This window comes from Mercenaria mercenaria, chromosome 1 (assembly GCF_021730395.1).
Source record: "Mercenaria mercenaria strain notata chromosome 1, MADL_Memer_1, whole genome shotgun sequence".
Taxonomy (NCBI): domain Eukaryota; kingdom Metazoa; phylum Mollusca; class Bivalvia; order Venerida; family Veneridae; genus Mercenaria; species Mercenaria mercenaria.
Genome location: NC_069361.1, coordinates 102,409,427 through 102,429,779, shown reverse-complemented (window position 1 = coordinate 102,429,779; position 20,353 = coordinate 102,409,427). Strand labels below are relative to the sequence as shown.

Here is a 20,353-nt window from a genome sequence, read left to right as displayed (position 1 = left end):
GTCTGCCTCAATGGAATTGCCAATATATGTTAAAAAGGATTGCTGAGTGATTGGCATGCAAGACATAATTGACGTATTATATATTCCAAAAGCTGTACGACATAATATTTGAGAAGTGGAGAACATCCTCTAACGGAATTACCCCCAGACAAGGATTTCAACGCTAAACTAGGTCTCCGTACCAAACACGAATATGTCGGTTGCTGTTTGAAGGTATGGATATAAATTAGTCCAAATAATATTGTACTCGAGAGTTGAATATCGTTATATGAGCCGTGCCATGAGAAAACCAACATAGTGGCTTTGAGACCAGCATGGATCCAGACCAGCCTGCGCATCCGCGCAGTCTGGTCAGGATCCATGCTGTTCGCTAACAGTTTCTCCAATTCCAATAGGCTTTAAAAGCGAACAGCATGGAGCCTGACCAGACTGCGCGGATGCGCAGGCTGGTCTGGATCCATGCTGGTCGCAAACCCACTATGTTGGTTTTCTCATGGCGCGGCTCATATGTTTTTGACTTGTCGATATCCGCAGACAACATAAAATATCAAAATATAAAATAGGTCTACCCAACGTTTCATTATTTAGACTAGGATATAAATAACTGATTTAATTTCAATAATTTTACAGTAGAGAAACCTTAATCAGGGGTATAGATAGATAGGCACTTCAACGCATGATAATATAAATAGAAAGTATTTTGGAAACCGTTAGTTAACTTGTTACTCTAATTATTTTTTCATGATAACTATATATGGCGTGTCATCGAAAATAGTCGAATATGATGGTTTTGATTCCGAACTTGAGTTCAAGGCAAGATTCTATGGGACAAATGCATTGATAATATGCTAAGTAAAGCAAAATTATATAGTTAAATTATTATCATGTGCTGTTTTTAAAGGAGCAACCTTTTAATATATTTTTAAAGGTATAACGTCGCACCAGTGCAGTTTAGTTTTTAATGATATGCTACTATTTAATTTTGTTTAACGTTTCAGGGCCACGTGTTCATCACAATTGCTCGGGAAAAATGAGAAACTACTGTATCGCGCCAACGAAATGTTCTTATTAAGGGGTTTTAGATGTGCGCAGGGAAGGAACAAGAGTGACTGCAACCGAATTATAATTACCACGTAGCAGAATGGCACATCGATTGAATCTACACTAGAAAGCGGTTCAGGATTTAACATTTGACTAATGTTCAGATTTTGCTTGCAAATCTTAGTGCACCCAATTACATGTTAAAACTCGAAGTGAGCTTGAACAGTGGTAGAACAATTTTACTTGCAATGTTAATTATTTTACTTTTCTTAAACTGTTTAGTTGTTGAAAATGTTGTTGTATAAAAGATTATTTAAAATAGGAAACTTTACTGATTTTTTATTTAAACCCTTACACAGTGGAAGCCGTTGTGACATAAACATACGCACATACACTTTCAAGACATAGCAACATATTCCTTGTTATCAGCTAATGTTATATATTTACACAAATCAACTAAAGTAGATTTATTACTTGATTGTAGCAATTCTAAATTTTATACACACTTATACGAGTATAATGATAACGTTTCATTAACTTTGGACGTAATTCTTTATAACTCAACATTTAAAAAAAATGAAATTCACCTTAAATTTCATTAAGATCGCATATCTGACAAATTCGTTCCACATTGTATGCCTTAATTTTCTTCGATCAAGAAGTAGTGTACATCTCTATGTCACATATTCTCAACAACTGGTAATATTCAGACACGACAGGGAACCCTAAAATAATTACAAAACTTTTGTGGTAATTTTAGTGTAAAAGAAAAACGATAAAAGACTATTGGTAATTTATTATCACATATTCTAAAACGCACAATACCCTCAACAACGTGGTTATTATGAAATTAAAGGTGTTTTATTTTAAATGGTCGTTTTTTTATCTACATTCTGAATAGACGGCAGCAGCTTTTTGTGGAAAAAATGTCAAAGAATATGTCAACGTCTATAGAGGAAGGAATTACACGGAAAAGAAAGCTCTGAATGTTATTGATAAGTTACCGTTAAAACCAATTATTGCCATGATATACACCATGTACAAGATTTGTAATTATGAAAATTATAAAAAGGTTGAAGTGGAGATGCACTGCCTATACTTCAAAATCAACAAAAATCAGAATATAATAACTCTTGAAACCATTAAACTGGAAAATGTTGAGGTTTTGCGCAACTACACTAATTATAACTCAGAAATTTCATTAAAACACACAAAAATTGATAAAGTGGCAATGTAGTATAATCTGTGAACGTTTATTGACCGAAGCATAGAGATAACAAGAATATTTAGTATTTACATTGTTGTGTTTTACCCGTTATGAGCATTAGTGTCAACGACATTTCATACAAAGTTTAATACTGCTGTTGCCTTTCATCAAAATCTGTCGAATGTTATTTAGAAGAGAGGAGATGCACTGACAAGACTCTGTGACTTCAACACAGACAGACAAAACAAAAAATGTTTCAATAAAAAATCACAATTGTTTGAAGGACACCATAGTCACGCAAAATCTGTTCATGGCTAAATGTTGACGGTAGTGGTCACACGTAAAAGTGAGTTGTTTTAAACGGTGTCTGCACATACTGCCAGTGAGTGAACCTCCAACAACGACTACTTTTGTGGTCTTCATTTCTGACTTTTTCACAAGCATCCACAACAAGCGTGTATTGTTCTTTCTACAATTCTGATTCTCATTTTATTCCCGAGAATGAATTACTATATGCAGTTTATGTTCATCTGTCTACGGATATCATACTGCTGAACCCTAAGTGCTTTGCTTCATAATTTAATTCTGATAAACAGAATATCTCTGGTGTTTCTGTTGTGATCTGAAAAAGAAAAAGTAAATCTGTCATACTATAGCCCTTGAAGGTAAATTAAGCACTGTTTTTACTGACATAAACGTTCATTGCTAAATACTATCTTTGCTGGTAAGGCAACCGAAGTACCATGCGTCAAAATAAATTGAAAGGCTACATATAATTAAGTCAAACACGATGCCACCCGGGCGGTGAACCGGGAAGTGCATCGTTTTACCTGGTGAACCGGGAAGGCGAAATTTTATATTACTGATTTCTTTGAAATTATAGATTCCGATAATTAATTAAGGTATCACTGACCTCAGTTTGCCATAAAAGGAACACCTGTCAAGGCATTTAGTCATTAGAAATGCATGAAAACTCTTTTTATGCGATATAATATGGTGCGGTGAATAGGGAAGTGTTTCCATGAAGTGCATTGTGCTCGAATGTTCTCTTAAACGTAAAACTTTCTTGAAAAATGCAAACGTCAGTGATAAACTAGAGACACATGCGGGTACTTTAGACTATATGTCATTTCCAAATCTATTCGCTACCAATGAAATAATCGCAAATTTACTCACCGAATCGAGGTGTTTTGACATAAAAATGCCGCATCGGGAAGTGTTGCACGCACCTGTTGATGACGTACTATACCACCCCTGATAAAGATAAAGTGTATCAAAACACTATACAAAGTACATTTTAAGCAAAACGGGCACAACTGAACCAATTTCAAAGTCCAAAAGGGACATAATTCATCCAAAATAATCTATAGTGTTGTGAACTCTTGCCTATATAGAGAGACTATTATCATAAACAAGTGACAAAAGTTTCAAAGGGCCATAGTTCAGTCAAATCCTTGATGGAGTTATGTACTCTTGCCTAAAACTTGGTATAATGATGATACATTACTGTTGTAAGTTTCAATACTGTCAAAAGGTCCTTTAAAATATGGACTGGTAAGAAAAACTTAAACCTGGTGTTATGTCAATGTCGATACCATGGTGAGCATGATAGCTCCCCTTATTTTTCAATTAATCTAACTTTAAACTGAAAACCTCATAGAAACTGTGATTCTATAAAGTGCACACTTGAAGATAATCTGCTGAATATAATCATCATATATGAAAGTCCTCGCTAAATCAAATTTCACAAATTGAATAACAAATTCATCTTCTTTGACCATGTATAAAGGCCTGGCATATGTTATGAACTCCACTGGACAGCATGATGTGCTAAGAAAGCAACTTCAAAAGCTGATGTCTGACCTAAAATAAATAGAAAAATATTTTATAATGATGTCACTTAATTGCAGTATCAAATGACAAATACATTGCATACTGAAATAGCTAAATTTGGTTTTATCCAAAACATTTTCCTTTTAAATCATTCTTTTTAACAAGTCTGCTTTTTGCTTCGTAATATGCTACTTTATATGAAGGTCACACTGACATTCAACATTTTAATGTAGTAAAAAAAAACCAAGAAAAACAAAAGGAGGGCCATGATGGCCCTATATCGCTCACCTGTTATCATTGCACTTAAGGACAAGTCTTCAAGGTCAAAAGATCATAATAAAAAGCAATCAAAAGAATTATGAGAAAATATAGTTGAAATTTTCTTAAAGTAACTTTAAAAAACAAGATTTGAAAACTTTTTGTAGAGGTCCACTAGGCAATGCTCCTGTCAAATATCTAAGCTCTAGGCCTTCTGGTTTATTTTTAGAAAATTTTGAAGATTTTTCTATGTACAATCAAGTAACCCCATGGGGCGGGGGTCATGATTTGAATAAATTTTGTAAAAGTCTACTAGGCAATGCTACATGTCAAATGTCTAAGATCTAGGCCTTCTGGTTTAGTTTATATAATTTTTTTGAAGATTTTCCTATGTAAAATCAAGTCACCGCTGGGGCGGAGTCAATTTTGACCCCAGGGGACATGATCTGAACAAATTTTGTAGAGGTCCACTAGGCAATGCTACAAGTGAAATATATAGGCTCTAGGCCTTCTGGTTTATTTTTAGAAATTTTTTGAAGATTTTCCTATGTAAAATCAAGTGACAAGAGGGCAGGGTAAATTTTGACCTCCGGGTCATAATTTGAACAACTTTAGTAGAGGTCCACTAGGAAATACTACATGTCAAATATCTAAGCTCTAGGGCTTCTGGTTTTTGAGAAGAAGATTTTTTTAATATTTTCCTATGTCCCATTTGGTTAACCTCGTACGGACGGACAGGACGATCACTATATGCCTCCCGCATCAGTAGATGTCGGGGGCATAAAAAAACGGGACATCCCTCTAAAAATTTTGCTGACAGTGTCCCTTGTCAAACATGTGCATACAGTATCTTAGAAAGCTAAAAGATATTTAACTTAAGAAATAAACTTGAACCAGTGCTTACGCCAGGTTGAGTAGTCGAGCTAAACATTGTGTATGATGGATAATCCACCTATGCAGCTCACAGCTCCATTAAGATGAGTTAAAAAAGGCAAAACAAAATATTGATATAAAACATTACAAATATCACTGACCTTGAAAAGTTCTCTATCCAATAAGAAGTACTTCCACTGGTGCAAGTGTTGAGTTCTTCTATTTCATTGTCTTAACTGGAAGTATATTAATTTTTTAGATTACTTTTAAGAAAAAATCTATAGTGCAAAGATGATATAAATCACAGAGGTAAAAAAAAAACAATAACATGTTATAAAAGCAAATAAAGGACTCACTTTCTACATACACTGTACCTACATTTTGGTAAGTATTCCAAGTTCAAAGACAAAGGTTTCGATATTCATAAATTTAAAGATCTCCAGATTTCCTTACAAGAGAAATTTTGCAGTATCTAAAATATTTTATGTCAGTTGTCACCATACATACATAATATAATGAAAACACTTAAACTGCTTTACAAACTTTAAGTATTTTACTCTCTAAATCTTAACATTATAATGATTTTAAAGTCTAAGAACTTTGATGAATATGGGCAAAGTTTTTTTTTCTCCAAATCCTATTGTCATACTTTTCCTTTTAACAGAACAGAACAGAACAAAACAGAAGTTTATTTACAGAAAGACTTGAACATTAAACGTTCATCGTCATATATATACAATACAAAACATGCATGATTATAGCGGAAGGTTAAAATATATATTTTATGGAAATAATATGAACACAAATATACACATACAATAAATCTGAATACTGATATGTTTTATGTAATTTATTCATTTACTGATATTTTGTTAATTAATTCTATTAATTAAGACGGATTTTATAATTTCGTGTATAAGCTCATTCTTAGAAAATTACTTATAATTTAACTCAACATATAATAGGATCTGTTAATAAAAAACATGAGAGGTAAAAAATCATTCTTAAATCCTGTATGATGAGATTAGTCATACATATTGACTTCAATTATATTTTATCTTTGTCAAGCAATCACCAGTGCATAACACATATCAGCAACGAGATTTTCCATAATACATTATTATAGGTCGATATCTTTCAACTTTCGCACCCCCTTGACCCTGAATTTTCATTTGTTTAGCTCAGACCTATCGATAGGTAATTTTAACGGTAATTTTAATGCACGTGCTTTTCCTGAGATTAAGATGCATAAAATGATGAGATTTTCAACATAATTATACTTTAATACGTTAAGTATGTAGAAATTTTGATTAACGCATCTTTTCAAAATAACTGTAATCATAGTTTGAAAATGTTCAACATATCAAAAATTCCCTTTTATCAAAATAGGACGGTCCGTATAACACAGGTCAACGGGGTAAAGTGCACAAGTTGAAAGTAATCTGCTCATACATTACTAGGTTAAACAATAAATGTATACTTAAGTGCAGAAAGGACGCAAAAATCGACAAAATTAACATACCGGTATCTGTAATACTGACACTACAAATTATCATGTCTATATAATGCACTAATGGCATGTTGCCAGTAAACACACTGATATCTGTAGACTAGCTCCTAGATTAATATATATTAAAAAAAAATATTTTTAAAAATGGGAATATAGCTAGTCTACATCCTGTGATTACATTAAAGTAATGTCTCTAAAACAAAATCACTAAATTAGACTGGCATCTGACACTATTACATCAAAGTAAGAAAAATGACAAAGGTTGAATTTTTTGGACAAATTCTTTAATTATTAGTCAGAATCCTAGTGGCTTGTCCTATAAAAGGTATGAATTTTTTTGGACAAATTCTTAATTATCAGTCTAGTGGCTAGTCTATGAAATCACTAAATTAGACTGGATCTGACACTATTACATCAAAGTAAGAAAAATGACAAAGGTTGAATTTTTTGGACAAATTCTTAATTATCAGTCTAGTGGCTAGTCTATGAAATCACTAAGTTAGACTGGCATCTGACACTATAGCATCAAAGTAAGAAAAATGACAAAGGTTGAATTTTTTGGACAAATTCTTAATTATCAGTCTAGTGGCTAGTCTATGAAATCACTAAATTAGACTGGCATCTGACACTATAACATCAAAGTAAGAAAAATGACAAAGGTTGAATTTTTTGGACAAATTCTTAATTATCAGTCTAGTGGCTAGTCTATGAAATCACTAAGTTAGACTGGCATCTGACACTATTACATCAAAGTAAGAAAAATGACAAAGGTTGAATTTTTTGGACAAATTCTTAATTATCAGTCTAGTGGCTAGTCTATGAAATCACTAAATTAGACTGGCATCTGACACTATTACATCAAAGTAAGAAAAATGACAAAGGTTGAATTTTTTGGACAAATTCTTAATTATCAGTCTTGTGGCTAGTCTATGAAATCACTAAATTAGACTGGCATCTGACACTTTAACATCAAAGTAAGAAAAATGACAAAGGTTGAATTTTTTGGACAAATTCTTAATTATCAGTCTAGTGGCTAGTCTATGAAATCACTAAGTTAGACTGGCATCTGACACTATTACATCAAAGTAAGAAAAATGACAAAGGTTGAATTTTTTGGACAAATTCTTAATTATCAGTCTTGTGGCTAGTCTATGAAATCACTAAGTTAGACTGGCATCTGACACTATTACATCAAAGTAAGAAAAAATGACAAAGGTTGAATTTTTTGGACAAATTCTTAATTATCAGTCTAGTGGCTAGTCTATGAAATCACTAAATTAGACTGGCATCTGACACTATTACATCAAAGTAAGAGAAATGACAAAGGTTGAATTTTTTTGACAAATTGTTAATTATCAGTCTAGTGGCTAGTCAATATTCATATAAATCCGCATGGCTGCGAATGTGCGAGGGGTGTTCAAAAAGTAATGTAACTGCGACTGAACTCAATTAGTTTTGGGAAGGTCTCAGGTCCGTGCCCTGATCTGTCTACAAATCACTTGCATTTTATTTAGTTTGCTCGATTTTCTTCTATTTCAGTAAAAAAGAAGTTCACCTGGAAACCAACATTAATCAAATAGAGCATGCTGTTTTGTTAAAAAATGCATGTCTCCCTTTAAGTATAAAACATATTTTCAATATTGTTTTATGGACCTTTTTTACAGTTTGATCTACCTTTGAAATGGTTTTCTTGATGGTATTAGATTTTCTCATGTCATGTACAAATTTTCCTTGTCAGATACATCCAAAGCAATAAATACTGGCTGTTTTGAGGCACCAGAGTTGGTGCTTTTACTTGATTGATCATTGATGTCTATAGGTGTACTTATGTTGACAGGTTCAGCTTCAGTGGCCGTGTTTATCCGCTTTTCACATGGTGAATTTCGGCTAAAACCTCCTGTTCTTCAAACGAATTTTCATTTAGTTTGTCAAACAATCCAGTTTCGGATAATTCTAGAATATCCAGATTTTCTAAATTGACATTTATAGCCATTTTTGAGCCGACGAATGTAAATAATTACAACAACAACAAATTGCGATGAATACTATTTTTCATATAAAATAGAAGAACAAATTATAAATTGCTGGATAAATAAATTTTATTTTCTGATACAGTACAGTTTTAAACAGATAATGTTAATTTAACAGAATAATAACATAAAGGGATGGAAATGTTTTGCTTCTATGTTAATCGTTGTTATCGATGTTAAAATAGAACAGAGAACAAGAAAGGTTGAAGGGACCCCCTCACCATTTCATAAAAGATCGACTTCAGGAAAAGACATGCATTGAAATAGCATTGTGACTAGTATCTTTCGCAGGGCTGTAATAAAATTCTCCGCTCGTGACTTTGTACGTTTATATCAGACTTCAAAGCACTGAGTCACTTATTGCAAAATTCATGTACACACCCGACACCTTGGAGCAGCAAGGATGTACTCAGTCAGTAGGCAGTTAGTATTTTTGATCGCAGATTTCTCATTTCGCCGTGATGTATGTTATTTACATATTTGACTGACCTTATATCGACTTTCCTGGACTTATTTCACCTCACAGCACTGTACTTTTACTGATAGCTCTGTGGGCTTAATAACTATATCATTGATGCAACGATTCTCTACATGATGTACAGAAGAGAAAAATAATACAGAAGAGTAATTAGTTATTTTGTATTTTCATCAGGATCAAAACTTAAACAGTTATTAAGTTTGTTCCTATGCAACATTTCAGAATGTACTTTTACCATTTGTCAGTAGTAGAACATACAATGCTGGGCTGTTGTTTTTACCCTTAGACTGCTGGCGGCAGGTGTTTCTGTCTTTGCGACCAGTGCAGACCAAGATCAGCCTGCATATGCGTGCAGGCTGATCATGGTCTGCACTGTTCGCTATTCAGTCAGTATCTTTTCGGTAGGTTAACAGTTAATGGTACTGTCCAAATTGAAAGATGGACCAGTCCATTTTAGAAATTTAGCAGGGTAAGGGTTAAACAGTTTATAATTTTATGAAAACAAATAGATAAAAATGGCTTGAAATGAGTTGACCTACAGCTATGTACAATTTTTCGAACATTTATTTGAAAGGGAAGGTTCATGACTAAGCTAATATTGCTATAAAATGAACATTACGGTAGGAAATAAATGTTGTTAAAATTGATGATAACAAAGATGTTATGATATCTTTGATATTAATCGAATTATTAACTGTAAAAAACACCACGGGCGATAAAATAAATTTAATTTTTGTTCTATGCATTTATGTCTTTATATCTTTTACCTGTCACAATCTGAAAGACGCAGACATGTTGAGCTAGCATATACATTAACTATTTAGAATGTTGAAGTGTTTAGTTTCATGTTTGTCGTTACTCGCAGCTTTATGTATGGATATAGTGTCTGCTGACTGTAAGTGTTTTCGTCTAGTTGAGTTTTATATCACACTGTTTTGTTACATTAAATAAACACGAACACAAGCTAACGTTATACATTTTTTTTTCAATTTCATAAAGTCGAATGCTACATCGAAATCTTCATGTAGTAGTACCGACTCAACAATTCAAATATCAAACTCCTCTGTGTGGGGAACTGGGGAGGGGTGCAGGTGGGTGATTATTATGTAAGGTTGTGTTGTCATATTAGACAATTTTTAAATGCAGGTATAGGGAATAAATATGAAACTTTTGGCTCACAGCGGAACAGAAAACGAAATGCATCTTGATTTTAGTTAAGTGTTACGAAATCCAAGTTTCGAAAACGTTTATTTGTTCTCTAAAATGATAAAAGAAATTAAAAAACAGGTAGCTAAACACAATGTTTAATCGCCTGATATTATCAGACTCCATTAAGGATATTTTGTGCACTTTCGAATCGGCTACTTTACTTTCTTTAATTGTTTCTTACCTTCACTATTTTTGATACAAAACACAGATTCATGAGTACTGTATGTTTCACAGATTTAGTGATGGTAGAGAATGTTAAATTCCATGGTAACGGGCGGTTCCCGGAAGTAATTGAAGTGGTCTTTAGTAACCAAGTGTGTGACAGTTATCTGAAATTAGAAAGAGATGACGAAACAAGTAAAATGCTTAGTGAGTCAGTTTTTGAGGCCTCAAGCTTTCTTCCATCAGGACTGTTCACGCAGAAGAAAAGTAAAGTGAGTGTAATTTTTACGACTGGTTTCATAAACACTAAGGTCGGAATTTAAAAAAATATATTGCATTGTTTCGCTCTAGGTTGCAAGATACTGTTTTTAAACAGACAGAAGTGTGAATTATGAGAATGTAAGGAAAGAATCATTTCTAAGTAAATAGTTTGGAAGTTATTTAATGAATTCAGTATAGAATGGACTTCCATCCTGAAGTGCAATGCCTTCTTCTATAGCAAAAGTTACGGATATTTATAACTGCAGAATTTCGCAGCCTATGACTCTGGTAACTCTGGTGTTTTGGTTGTTCATCGTGAAGCGGATGACGCGGACCCAAAGTTTGTAAGTTTTTATTGTCATTGTTATTAATAGGTTATAGACCATGCTGTGTACAATGCACTAATTAAACGGCAAAGCCGTGCCTTTGGTGGTTATGAGCCGACTAAATGCTCTACTGTAGCCCAAATGCCATACTGTTGGCTAAGGCGTGCTAATAACCATATAAGATACGTTATTTTTGTCGTTTTATGAGTTGCCTATTATATACATAGAAACGTAATTACTTAAATCATTTATAGTAAACGAACTTACTAAGGCGACGAAAAAACGTCTGAAAAAAATATTTACTGGTTGGGTATTTTTTGCTTTTCGGAGACGTTTCAATATCTTTGTTTCTGTTATTTTGTAAGGTAAGTCTTGCTGTTAGATTGTAAGGTAAGTCTTGCTGTTAGATTGTAAGGTAAGTCTTGCTGTTAGATTGTAAGGTAAGTCTTGCTGTTAGATTGTAAGGTAAGTCTTGCTGTTAGTACAGTACTAGTACACACGGCGCCAATTATCTCCACGAGAATGTAAGCTGTGTGGAGAGGTCTTTTTCCAGGTCTGCAGTTTCTTCTACCTTTTACGTCTGAAAGATATCTTAAACATTAGATGTGGCTTGAACAGGCTCAATCAAACCGAGCCTGCAACATTTTCGTTTTTGTTGTGTTGAGCGACCTGTGGAGTTTCCACTTTTTCTATTTTATTAAAATAGATAAAAAACAATGAAAATATAACTAAAAGTCCTCTCAGCTGGGTGCCGGTCAATGTTTGTACCGTAATGCCCCTTCGCGCCTGCAGTGGAAGGGCACATAGCACCACAGATAAAGTTTTAAGTCACTTTGTCCATAGAAGTAAACACCTATCCGGCCATTTTTTCAGTATGGAAGATTCACACAGGACAACGAACAAATGTTGATACAGTCCGAAGATGGAAGTCACGTTCACCACCGTGTTAGACGAGAAGAGAAATACGGTAGGCCTCTCTCTTTTATATTCGCATGATATATTCATAGCATATCTTATAATTAAACTAAGTACTCTTTGAGGCATTGAATAATTTGCCCATTAATGCATCAGATCAGAAGGCCATGCAAATGACCTCTGGTCTAGTTTCAACTTTCATACCCCAAGTTTGTATTAAAAATGTAAAAAATTAATCTATAAGAAAAGAAATAAGTCTAATAAGAATTTATTTTTAGAATGGACATTTAGAGATTTTAACCTCTACCTTGCTAAATTTCTTCAATGAGCATGTCTGCCTTCCAGTTTGAACAGTGCCATATTTACTGTTAAAAGGGGTGCTTACCAAAAAGATTCTGGCTGAATAGCGAACAGTGCAGATCATGATCAGACTGCACGGATGTGCAGGCTGATCATGATCTTCACTGGTCGCTAAGGCAAAACCAATCGTGTCCAGCATGGTAAGGGTTAACAGTTATTTTTTGTCCAGTCAAAACATGATTACTACAAATGTATCTATTTGATTAATTACAGAGCACCAAAGAGTCCAACGTGCCGCATCATCTCCAGAAAACGTGATAGAATTGTTTATTTTCGCTGACCTATCTATCTATGAACAGTAAGTGCTTAAGGTAGTTTTGTTTTGATATACCGGAAGTGATGGCGTAACATCATTTATCCTGGAAACGTAGAATAAAGGTTAGACTCGGTTAACGGAAATGAAACCAATACCAATACATTTTGATTTACAAGAATATTGACCATATGTTTATTTACGACTATGTGAAGTTTTATGAAAATTTACATTGTAGAAAAACTTCAACTAGCGGAAATGACATAGGTAATGTCATTTTCACATAGACGCTGTTACTGCTGCTACTGTTCTGCCGGTGATTATAAATACTTGTGCGAAGTACAAACTTTTCAGATCAGTTTAGCAAAGTAAAAAATTGATCCGAACGTGCAGAACTACCTTAAAACCTTCCGTCTGTCTGTCTCTCTGTTTGTCAGTTTATCTTACGTTCGTTGTTCAGTTTACGGGATCACGATATATTATGATTATGAATATGTCGATACCACGGTCAAGTGCGAGTTCAAAATAACAATGTATATCACTTGTTTTTCTGCATAGCTTTCAGACTGAGTTGCTACCTTCTGCAAAGGTATATCCCTACCTTAAAAAGTACTTGCCCGGCTTGGCTAAGGAGGTATGTTAGCGGTATACAATCTAACCTAAAAAGGAACAAACATTGTGTTTCTCTTATTTTCATTCAAATTGAATCTAACGATTTTTAATTTGAGAAGTTTTGATACGTAAAATGGGATGATGTTTTGATTAATATGTTGGCCGCTATGCGTACTGTGTTAACTTGAGAGCAGTTTGAGATATATAATGTTCTATTCTAAATTAAACTTGTGTTAATTAAATTAAGTCCTAAATTGGTAAATAGTTTTACAGTTAAGTATATAAACTTATATTTTTATTTTTCAACTAGGTGGACGCTATCTACGAGTATTTAGGCGTGTATGGAACTACCACGCCGCTTAGAGTGTACTTCCAACAGTTTCAAATAATCATGGTGAGATATATGTACAATATTATACTAATATATACAGCGTATTTCCAACCAGTCAAGTTGAATTATATATAGAATGCAACAAACAGCTTTTGGAACAAACAGGCCCACTAAGTATGTACTTCAAACATTTTCAGGTAGCTATGGTAAGTTATATGTAGAATGCAACAAACAGCTAATTTAAAAACGCGCTATTATAAATACACTTAACAGTTTCAAATAGTCATGGTGAAGTATATATACAATATGACTACAGCCTTTGGATCAAATATGCCGTTGGGAGTGTTCCTTCAACAGTTTCAAGTTGTCATGGTGATTTAATATATACAATATGACATACAATTGTTGGAGAAACCCAAACAGTTGACAGTGCTTCCAACAGTTTAAAAAAGTCATGGTGAGTCATATGTACAGTATGATATGAGCCGCGCCATGAGGAAACCAGCATTTGCGACCAGCATGGATCCAGACCAGCCTGCGCATCCCCGCAGTCTGGTCAGGATCCATGCTGTTCGCTTTTAAAGCCTATTGCAATTAGAGAAACCGTTAGCGAACAGTATGAATCTTGACCAGACTGCGCGGATGCACAGACTGGTCTGGATCCATGCTGGTCGCAGATGCAGTATGTTGGTTTCCTCATGGCGCGGCTCAGATATGCACCAAATGGAACAAACAATCCGTTAAGAGTTTACACCAAACAATTTCAAGTAGCCACGGTAAGTTATATGCACACTGATATACAGCTTTTGCTGAATGGGAGGTCAATGGCTAAAGCATAAGATGACATTCACTGGATAGATTGATAATGTATGTAATATTAATCTGGCCCAGGGGTTTGGATAGTGGGGACCAATCATTGAGAAAAAAGACGGATTGAACAAATATTTCGAATTTTACATTTTTTTTCGGCTACAAATATCAAAATATTTAAGTGTGAAGCTACTTTTCGTAAAACATTATGAACTTAAGGCAATGTTTTACTTTGATAATTCATAAAATATCAATGAAGTAAACTTTGACAAACCATTTCTTTGATGTTCTGCTTTATATAACGTTTAGTACTTCACAAACATTATAAAATGTACGTTTTCATTTTGTTTATTTTACAAGAATGATGAATTTTACAGGCGTCCAACCAACAAGAATGGGTTGAGAACAATCTATCCGGAGATAAGCTACAAACAACAGCAGTTACAGATTTCCAGGCGTATTATTACAAGTTATATACCAAATTTGCGTTTCCCTATCCTGACCATGTGATGGCAATTACAAAGTAAGTAACAAACTCGTCTAATTAATTAAATGTTTCAGTGATTTTATTTACAGTTTGGTCTTAAGTATGGACAGGTACGCCCTAGGTTAGCAATCGTTTTGTTTTGACATTTTGTAGTTTACAAAGACATGTCAATGCTGTCCGTCAGAGGATATCCGAAAGTTGGTTAAAACATCCGTTGACCAAAGGCAATTTTTTTTAAGTAATTCTTTTCGAAATTTCGGATTAGGCCCTACCGAGTAGAAGAATGAGAATCCACGAATTGTCGTTCAGATCCAAAAAATGACTATAGAAAGCTTTTCTATGAAATCAGAAGCTAACAATTGTCAGCAAAATGTTAATAATATGACGAGATAGCTACTTTGTGGAATTAAAATACTGAAATTGTCTCGCGAGAGAAAAACGTAAAACCGTATATTGGATTTCCTTTAGAATTGATATCTATAGGCCTACAATGTCTTTAAAGTGCAACACGTTTGTACTTTGATAAATTGACGTAAAACTTTACGCCTACAAGACAGGGTGAACTTTACATGACACTGGTAGTTGAGGTTAAATTGGTGACATATAATATTAAATCAATTTAATTTAAAAACCAAGATTATATAATTGCCTGGCCTATAGTGTACTGATGTATTCCATGCCGTGTTAGGATGTTGGTGGTGTAAAAAAAAGACATTCAAATAAATTTCGAATTTGAAACAAACACGTTTTTGACAAACCCCGAGTGGTGTTGTCGAGTTGCATTTTGGCAGAGTGTAAACATATCTTGCCGGTTGTATCTCGGCTCAGTCTTGTAGTCGACCAGTGGTATAGCCGATGATCCGATTCAGTTTATGATTCTTCGGAAGAAAATGACAAACGTTTTGGTTTTCCACAACTTTGTTTATGTTACAGAAATGTCGGTGAAATATTTCAGTTTTTTATATTACAAAGTTTATCATTTTCTATGTTATATTTTCAGATTAGAAATGGAGGGAGGAATACAAGGTAAACTATTTGGTGTAATTCTTCCAATACATCTACAAGTATGTAGTTTTTATCATTGAACTAAGGTTCAAACATCGTAGCTCTCAAAGCTACAGCATCTGATTCTAAACAATATCTTGAAAATAATTTATCATTGCGATGCTTTATTCTAGCAGTAGTATCTACTTACAGTTATTAGGCCTATATTCTGTACCGTTCCCAACTGATCGAAGCATTTCACGTTTTGTAAATGTTCTGATCTTGTATATTTATCACTTCCGAAGAAAAACTAAGTATGTTAATACTACAAGTTATAATGATACTTTGTCACATCTGAGTTAAGCTTTTTCTGTTTATTTATGTTAATTAGCTTTTGTACATTGAATATTTTCGCTATTTTTCCCCGCCCCTGCTACGGATATCTCTTTATCTAAGCATTTTCCAAAATGAAATAATTTACAAAACGCAACATGTAAACAATAACATTGAATTTAGCTATATTCCTGAGTTTGAAAAAATGTAATAACATTAATTTTAATGAGATTATTACAGTAAAATGGCGATTTCTCTTGAAAAATACATATGCCGCCAGGTGGCGCTCTTCAAAGGAAATGTGGACTCGGAACGATTTTCTTTTTTCTCCAAATGAAAGACAGGAGATGTTAATACATACAGACCTAATATCAGTCTTATATCTCATACTTCGAAATTTTCGTAGGAAACCCGCGAATCACCTTAAACAACGACAGCAACAATTAGTTCCAATCGTTCGGACCATAGAGGATTTGAATCATGTTAGTTATTGTAAATTTGGCCCTGGGAAACAAAGGCTTATATCACATGCAAGAGGTTAAGTTATACGTCCGAAGTTCGCTGGCCGCATCATGGCCATCGGACCTGGAGACCTAGTGGCTCCAGGAACGAAGGCCACCGCCAAATAACAAAAACGCCCCGTAACTGTTAAGTCTTTTTCGGGACCTGTCCATTGCCATACGATTGTCCGAATACCGCCAATTGATTCTTGGGAGAATGTTTGACCAGATCAATACTGTAGAAGAAAGGTGCGTGTTTTTGAAATGCACAATCTTATCAATTTCTGTTCTGAGTTCCTTCAGTTTTGTTTTCCCCAAGTCGTTTCCCCCGCAATGAACTAATAAGAAATCAGGTTCGTCTCTTACGCGGCACAAGGTTCGTAACTTTGAAAGCAGCTGGGTCAAACACAGACCGCCATAACCTTGCCACCAGATTTCAAAATCTAATGTTTCCAAACCCGTAACCTCAGTTACTAACCAATGCAGGAAAGTTGACACTTTTTCCCATAATGCGCAGGATAGACTCAGACCCATGGGTAAACATTTATCGAAATAATACATGTTGTCAACTTTCATTCCAAGAAGGTGAAAGTCAGTGGGATTCACTGGCAATAAACGAAATGCAGATTTTATGTCACGCTTAGCTAAAAGTGCAGACCTGCCCTGTTTAAAAATCATAACAGCCACTGTGTCAAACGATGTATAGTTTACTGAACAGAGGTCATAATTGATTCCGTCATTAATACTGCGACCCGACGGATAAGACAGGTGAGTTATTAACCTCCAGCTGTCATCAGCCTTAGGAACTACACCTATTGGGGAAATTCTCAGATTACAAAAAGGAGGATTAGGATGTGGGCCAGAAATGCGACCTAACTTAACTTCCTTATCTATTTTTTCTTGCAAAGCTAATTTTTTTGAATATGCAGACTTCAGATTCTTCGCATCAGAAAAATCTCTAGGACCTGAATACTGAAGCTTGAACCCAAATTTAAACCCATCTACTTAAAGTTTTGCATCAGCTTTGTTAGGATATCTCTTTATAAATTCTTCAAGAGCCTCAACTTTAACTGGAGTTTTTCCAAGGGCCATTTAATCTATTTGTGGATTGGAATGATCCACGGCCGCTGAACTGTGACACGTGACCTCGCTGGCCTTGGGGAACAAAGGCCCATACTGGTTTTCTTGTAACATCATGGAACTGCTTTCTATTGGGACAGTACCTAGAAGGATGAACAGCGTGACAAGTTATGCAAGTGTGTTTATACGGACAAATATGTCGACTGCATTGCCGATAATTAAAGTCATAACACCTGCCAAAATATTGCTTGTTAACCGCTACGTTACTTGAAGACTGCCCATTAGCCATGTACACCAGCCATAACTCATAGTCTATTTTGGCCCAAGACATCGCAGGATTAACCGACATGCGATATCTAAGTTGCTGGTCATAATCTTTCCATCCAAAACCCTTATGCCTTCTAGCACCATCCCGGACTGTATTCATATACTTAAGTAACTCCTGCGTTTTTTCGGGATGGGCACATAAGTATATACTACTGTAAATCAAAAAGGCGTCTGACCAAGATTCAATGTCGTTTATTTTGGTTGACGGCCCACTAGGTTTTAAAACAAGTTCACCTGTTGTACTGATTGACACCTTGTTATGTTCCGGCTTTATATTTGAATCTAACAAATGTGCTAGCTCAACATATTTTCCGGAAATTATTTTAGACTTTAGGGAATCTGAAACAGCTATCCCCAGTTCAGAATGAATACTAGGTAAAACCTGACCTGGGCTACAGTCGTCAGTTCCTTTTTGCACACAGTCACCACCCACATCATTTTGCACGAGTTGCTGCACTTCGTTATCTTGTTGGGGAATCACCAATGGAGGAGCCTCGTCCTGCCTCTGTCTTTCGTCCACTTCATTATCTTGATGGGGAATCACCAGTGGAGGCTCGTCCCGCCTCTTTCTTTTGTTCATTAAACCCAACTCTCCGGCCCGCTTCTCCAGTCTTTCACGACGTTTCATTTTATCTAACGCCAAAATGACGTAAAAAGATTTAAAAAAATTTATTAAGTTTCTACAAATATCATGATTTTTAATGAATATAAACTGAGGTAGATTTATTGCAATAAACGAGCAATTGTTACAAGTAAGTCCATCAACATAAACAAATCATCAGACCATCATCATCATCACTCTCAAACTGGGATTCCCAGTTCAGAATGAATAAAAGGTAAAACCTGACCTTGGCTACTATCGATCATCATCATCATCGTTCAACATCATTTCTTAAAATTCCACAAGCCAGTCGTCAGTATTCCGATCATATTACAGTTTAATTTGCAGTACAGTATTGCAAAAGTTAAATTATTTAAACAAATAAGCCTCTCATCATCATCCTCAAAAACAACATTATCATCAACATCATCTTTAAAACAAAACAAAACAACATAAGCCAGTCATCAGCAGTACGATCATATTGGGTGCCTCTTACTTCCATTGGCGTTTGTATACCGTATTAGTAGAATCTGAAACCCATTACCACCTTGACTTCCGATGAGCTGGCTACTATTCACTAAATAGGTTTAAGATTTCTATGACTAGAATTAACCCTTATCATCATCAACATCAACTCTTAAACAAACTGATTCTAATAGATCTATGTAATATCGATCAACATTATCATCATCATCATCATCAAGTTCAGCAGCAGCAATAATAACATATCATTACGATTATAACAGCATCTTCCTTCAAATCATCATCACAATTAATAACAATTCATATTACTTTGATTAGAATTAACCATTATCATCATCATCAACTCTGAAATATGTGATAACGACCATCATCATCCTCATCATTATCATAATCATCATCCTCGTTGACATAATCCACATGCAGAACAACGTCAAATAATATTATTACACAAACGTCCTCCTTCACATCACCATCACCATCAGCATCATCAACAACAACAACAACTCATCATCATTTCATAAACCTGTGACAGTGCCGGAGACTAAAAGCACTGTCGATTCCGTTAGAAATTAGAATCTAGATATTGATTGATTTTTTAATTTAAAATTTTAAATAGTAGATCTACTAATAATTATTTATTTACTTTTAAATTTAAAATTTAAATAGTAGATCTACTAATAAGAAAAAACTATCCAATGAATATCATTGCGATAAAAATTCACGTGGGCCCATTCGCCATGTAGATGTACCCCAGCTCCGGCTCATTCGCTTTTTAAATCATGAAATATCTTTAATCTCAAGTGCCAACGATCCATGAAATAGCTGAACTGTAGGAGGCAAAGTATTCATGAATTTTATTTTGAAGTATAGTTTAAGAATATGCATTATCACAAGGAAAAAGTTTAATTTTAAATTGTCTGAATTTCTACGCACCTTCCTCAATGCAGCTCAAGGATGAAAAGAATGTGACGTAGTACGATGACGTAGTATATGCGCCACGGACAAACACCACTAAATTTCCTTTGACTTACGGACATATACCACTAATTTAATAAACCATCAAATAACATGGGACTATCCATATGAGAT

The 20,353-nt window shown here is 34.6% G+C and overlaps 1 protein-coding gene and 1 long non-coding RNA gene across 5 annotated transcripts; one reads left to right on the top strand and one right to left on the bottom strand.

Annotated features, from left to right (window-relative positions):
• The first annotated feature begins 17 nt into the window (after window positions 1-17).
• LOC128547183 (uncharacterized) lies at window positions 18-1,367 on the top strand. The gene is made up of 2 exons (XR_008366356.1): window positions 18-213; window positions 999-1,367. It is a non-coding gene; the product is annotated as an uncharacterized LOC128547183 (long non-coding RNA).
• Window positions 1,368-3,510: 2,143 nt separating this feature from the next.
• On the bottom strand, window positions 3,511-20,353 carry LOC123528555 (uncharacterized). Of its 4 annotated transcripts, XR_006682000.2 has the most exons (3): window positions 18,568-20,353; window positions 5,374-5,448; window positions 3,511-4,111 (listed from the first exon to the last, which is right to left on the bottom strand). XR_006682000.2 is itself a non-coding variant. In XM_053518988.1 (2 exons), exons 1-2 carry the CDS (start codon window positions 18,806-18,808, stop codon window positions 5,432-5,434), a joined length of 258 nt encoding a protein of 85 aa, XP_053374963.1. In that variant the 5' UTR covers window positions 18,809-20,353; the 3' UTR covers window positions 5,263-5,431. The 4 variants fall into 4 exon arrangements, 3 of the variants coding, with proteins under 3 accessions (XP_053374963.1, XP_053374957.1, XP_045164294.2); XM_053518988.1 differs by lacking the exon at window positions 3,511-4,111 and having other exon boundaries at window positions 5,263-5,448; XM_053518982.1 differs by lacking the exons at window positions 3,511-4,111; window positions 5,374-5,448 and adding an exon at window positions 10,571-10,768.

What these genes read in the sequence shown, in the direction of transcription:
- LOC123528555 (XM_045308359.2), bottom strand. Translation starts at nt 18,808, where the DNA reads ATGAAACGTCGTGAAAGACTGGAGAAGCGGGCCGGAGAGTTGGGTTTA. An exon ending in AACTGACGACTGTAGCCCAG is followed by an intron (nt 11,769 to 18,567) that starts GTCAGGTTTTAC and finishes GATATCTTTCAG; the next exon opens with ACGTAAAAGGTAGAAGAAAC.